The sequence below is a fragment of the Macadamia integrifolia genome, unplaced genomic scaffold (genome assembly GCF_013358625.1).
Source record: "Macadamia integrifolia cultivar HAES 741 unplaced genomic scaffold, SCU_Mint_v3 scaffold1695, whole genome shotgun sequence".
Taxonomy (NCBI): Eukaryota; Viridiplantae; Streptophyta; class Magnoliopsida; order Proteales; family Proteaceae; genus Macadamia; species Macadamia integrifolia.
The window spans coordinates 50830-56117 of NW_024868314.1; the positions used below are offsets into that span (position 1 = coordinate 50830).

Here is a 5288-nt window from a genome sequence, read left to right on the forward strand (position 1 = left end):
CCGGCAAGTATGAATGGTATTGAGGGATCAATTAGAGTGCATTGGATAGATTTAGGAAATTAAAACCTTGTGCTAATGCAAGCATGACCACAACCGTACTACAATAACCACAAAATTATGAGAAAGCATCAAAGCTAGAATTCTAATGGTATTTTGGACATTTTAATTTGTGATATGGTTAACATGCTAGATAAATAGACTTCTTTTTTTTTTTTTTTTTTTTTTTCTTTTTGGGTAGAAAGCTCTTTATAAAGAGACTACTAGATAGGTTATTGCCATTATATTTTATTGGTTGTACCCAAGTCCATGGTGACTCATTCACCGGGGTGCTTCAGATGGATGCCTTCAAATGGGCACAGTGGTATGAAGAGGACATTTTGAAGAAAAGACATTAAAATCCTATTAGGATTTGTGAACCCTAAAATGGTGATGAACCGTCCTTATGGATGTAAGGAAATTTTTCTTCATTCTCTAATAATGGGTTAGCTATGGGTTATTAGCTATTTTCAAAAGTTTCATTTAAAAACGCATATGAAAAGGGCAAAAAGAACTTTCCATTAGAGACTGACTGTTCTTGATTATTACAAAGATACAAACTCCTTCATGTTAAATACATTCTGTTTTTCCTCATACCAAACAAAAGACAAATTCATTCAACTAAAGCAAGAAGGCAAGATAAAGCCTTTAAAAACCAAAGCCAGATCATTTAGAGATCTTAATGAAAGCGACATGGGTTGTGTTGGAGACTTTAGTGAGTGTGCCAAGCTCTGGAGCCAGCAAGCACTTAGAGGATTCTTCCCTATAAAAAAAGCCCAAGCATCCACAATCCTTGCTACACCTGTCCCTACACTCAACGACCTTCATAGGCCCATCTCCCTCTGTGTACCCATTCATAAAGTGCTCCACACCGACAACTTTGTAATAATTCACCTTGGCCCCTGCCCCACCCTTACCCTTGTTGCAAGGAGGCAACACAGGTGGTGCACAGCTCTTGCTCCACCCCAACATGCCCTTTTGAGTAGGACAAGCCACACATTGATCATCCTCACAAACTCCCAATGACCCACATCTTGTAGGTAGCTTGCATTCACTCTCCTTCCCTTCCCTGTCGAAAAGGCTAAAGGTCACCTCCCATGCACCCCAATCCACTTTGTCATAGTAAGTATAGATCTTTAAATTACCATCATATCCCACTCTTAGCATAGACAGAGTCGAATTATACTTGGGCCGGGCTAAGATTGAACTCCCAGAGGACACATTATTGATCTCCAACTCGAACGTTAACTCAAAAGCATAACCTTCTTTCGTCTCAGGTGCACTACTGAACATCAAACGTGTCAAGGTAGCACCTTCTTCAGCTCCAAAATAAAGTAAAGGCTTAACTGAATTCTTGCTCTTCATGTACATGGCCCACCGCATCTGTTCCAATTCAAAGCTGTAAGTACCTTCAGAGCCATCAACGGTTGAGAGACGACTAACAAGCTTGTTGGGTCCCCCAGGACGAAGTGATTGGCCCACCAAGAGTGTATCCGTTGGATGATCAAAGCTCTGCCATACAAACCTTCCCTTCTGATCGTATAACACCAAGTTGCCGTTGGAGATTAGCTTCAGCCCAACGACACCCTTGTTGGCGGTCTTGGTTTGCCATGCGACCCTACCGTCGACGTCGGTGAGGATGAGATTTCCGTCTGTGCCGAAGGTTAGAGTAGCGTTTTCATGAACTGGGTTGTTACGGTTGGCGTCCCAAACCCAACGCATGATTGATTCGGAATGGCGGTTTCCCATTCGTAGGCCGAGAGTGAAGGCATTGGGAGTGGTATTGTAGAAGCAGAGAGCGAAGGGAAATGTTTGGATATCTGAGACGCGGTAATCAGCGCCGTATTCGACAATGTATTCGCCAAATTCGCCTTGGTTTATGAATTTGAAGGTCTTGGAAGAGGGGACAGTGGCTTGAACTGTGAAGGGTAAGATGGTTAGAAGGAAGAAGGCGAAGAGTCCTAGTGCAAGTATAGTAGTAGTAGAAGAAGAAGACATCTTCTCTAAGGCTAAGGCTATCCCTTCTTTTCTTTTGGTGGTTCTTTAGAAGTGGAGTAAGGTAACTATTTATTAAGGAAAAGCAGATAAGGGGGAGGAAGAGAGAGAGAGGGGGGGGGGGGGAGAGCCTACTTCTTTGGACCTCTTCCCAGCCATTGCAGCTGGCGGGTTCTGTCCCAACTCCGAAGAGAGTCAAAGTTATCTGTTTTGACTGTATGCAATTAAGTGCCTGGCCATGGCCTACTGTATGTGGGACAAACGGGTGGCATTAGTGCATAGGTCTCTATCGACGGCTTTGACTTTGACATTGATTAGTCTTTTATTCCATTTCACCTGCCCCGGCGTGCTTATCTTGAGGACACGGTTTTGAGGAATCAGATCCGATCGGTATTTGCCCTATCTGATCTGATCTAAATTCTTGACTGGTACTATATGGCTGGATCAGTACGGACAAAGGATAATAAAGTAAAAGGAATGACTTTTTTTTTTCTTTTAGTGATAATGTATATTTGTTCGATATGGATCGATCTAGATTGAGATCGAATCAATATTAGCCCCGTCACATCTTAAGACCGATTTCTTAAATCACGCTTGAGACAGTGAAGTCGTTGTTTGGCTGTTCGCCTGCCCTCTCGTTCGTGTGTGTTGGTGTTGGGGTTGGGGGTGGGAGGTCCTTCAATCAACTTGTTTTGCTTTTTAATGACAGTTCATTAGTCAACTCGGTTGGTTTGCTTGGTGAGGTCCAGTTTGGTGGGGCAGTAATTCATATAGATGATGGAAAAAAAATGTAAATAGATTGTCAAAAATTCGAATCTGATTCGTATTTGTTTAGGGATATTCTATCTAATTAGTTAGTATTTGAATCTAAATTCAGATAACTCGAAAAATAATTATTCGATCTAAATAGATAATTAATTATTACAAAAAAAATTAGCTAATTAATGATCTTGAGAGATCTTGAGGGTTCTTGAGGTTTTGACAGGCTCTAGAAAATGAAGAAATGAACTAAGACAACTAAGAGAAATGAATTAAAAGCAAATCATATCGATTAGGGGAGGAATGTCCTGGTTACGCAAGTCAGGGATGTAAATGGATAGTCCAAAATCTGAATTTGGTTCGCATTTGTATCAATTTAGAGGTAGATATCTGTTTCCGATTAAAAAAATTCCGGATCTGATCACATCCAATCTATTTTCAATTCTTATTTATTTCGATCTTCTAAGCTGCTAGATGGATGGTCTTGATTTGGCCTATACTCTATAAACATGTCTTTAGAGAGTAAAGTCGCATGGCTCCACTTCACGTATGTTCATGACTAAAAATCCTCTTTGTTTCGAAAATTTGCTCTTTTGTTCTCTTAAAGGTTGCGAATGAGAGATGTTTTTGAGCCTTAGAGGCAGAAGCACGTATGTGTAGCATGAAGTTTGTGAATAAAAAATGTGTCTGAAACTCAAAGGCTGAAGCGCATACTACAGCAGAACGGGTCTCTGAGTACAAACGTAGACTTTAACGGAAAGAACGATGCGAGTTAGTATACACATAACAGATTGCAATTGGACTTTGCTCTCTCTTTTTTCTTTGTTTTGGGGTTGAAGGAATATATATATATATATATATATATAAACATAATTTTAATGGCGAAAACATGAATTACATATGGATTCCGAATTACAAGCTCCAAGAAGCCATGGAGTGGAAAGGGGATCAACCAATCCTACACATAACAGATTGGGTCTTCCTAACAAGGGAGTCAACTAATTTGTTTCCCTCCTTGGAACAAGAACAAAAGTGTATGATTCTAAACATATGCAACGTGAATGGTGTCTTGGACTATAATTACCAGTAAGGTTGGAGGAGAGGTGCTTGTCATTGAGGGTAGTGACTAGAGCCTTGTTATCATACTCAATCACTCGATAAACCAACTCTCCTCAATAGCTTGTAGAATGCTTGACTGATTCACCATGGCTTCACCAACAATAAAATAGAGAACAACAAAGATGACTCAAAGGCAATGTGTAATGGGTTCCCACTGCTATCATGAATGATGAAGCCAATACCACCGTTAGAGCTATCAGATGGCAGAGATGCATTACAATTAAGTCTTACAAAGTCCATCGAAGGTGGTTGCCATATACTTTGACATTTTTCTTGTTGTTGATGAGGTAGAACAGTGAGAGATGTTTTAGATCTTGGCCCCCGAGCCTCATGAAATTCATTAAAAGCTTGTCGCACTTGTTAAATAACATCAACTGGAGACCAAAGTTGTATGTTGAAGATTAAGTCATTACGAGCATGCCAAATATACTAAACAATGAAACTACAAAGGAAGATCTTTTCACGGTAAACCTTCTTGACATGAACTCCCCAAGCGGCCCAATTTTAGATCCAAGTAATTATGCTTGGTAGTGGTGTACTGTTATGGTATACGTGTTGGATTTATAGCTTTAATTAATTATTCGGGTTGATTAAATAGGTGAAAGTCAAGTTGCATGAACCGATTCGGTCTACTCTCAGGTTTAGGGATATGCTAGCCCAACCCAATGTGATTTAGGGTTTTGAGTGTAGGACAATTGTATAAATATTGGGTTTTGAGTCTCTACAGCCATCATTCATAATAATAATAAAATATAATATACAGAATCAACTACATGATGCAATATATGATTGAGATGTGGTTATTAGTTTGTAATTTTCTTTTTCTTTTAAATGATAGGGAAAAAAATGAAGTGAAAAATATACAGTTATAAAATGGACATGAAAAAAATAATCTACTTAAAACTTCAATCCATTGAACTATTTGACCTAAAAAGTCAACAATTAGATTGAATCAAATATGCAAAATACAAGTGCATAATATACAAAGTCAACTACATAAAGAGATTGATGATAGAGCCGTTGCTCCTTAACCAGTGATTTTGTTTTTCTAATAAAAGACAGGAAATGAAAAGTAATTGAATTGAAATGAAAAATATAGAGTTACAAGCTCCACTTGAGTGTAGTAGGTCTAGAGGACTCATTGGCTATGATCAGTGAGTGTGGTCTTGAATGACCCCTCCTGTGAAAGCCTAAAAATCCACAACCGTTGATGCCCATATACATGGCCGCACATCCAGGAGGATTCATTTGCCCTTTTCCTTCTTAGGCAAAACCAGGCCAAATTCAAATTCGAACCCACTTGGTCTCCATAGGGTTAAAGTTGACATAACAAGAGCCATACCAAGTTTGGTTTAGCTTCCTGCTACATCCCAAAAAAA

The 5288-nt window shown here is 39.3% G+C and overlaps 1 protein-coding gene across 1 annotated transcript; it reads right to left on the reverse strand.

Moving 5' to 3' along the window:
- Window positions 1-532: 532 nt before the first annotated feature.
- Window positions 533-2107, reverse strand: LOC122064609 (epidermis-specific secreted glycoprotein EP1-like). The gene has a single exon (XM_042628332.1). The coding sequence runs from the start codon at window positions 2032-2034 to the stop codon at window positions 703-705; it is 1332 nt and encodes a 443-aa protein (XP_042484266.1). The 5' UTR covers window positions 2035-2107; the 3' UTR covers window positions 533-702.
- Between the last annotated feature and the right edge of the window lie 3181 nt (window positions 2108-5288).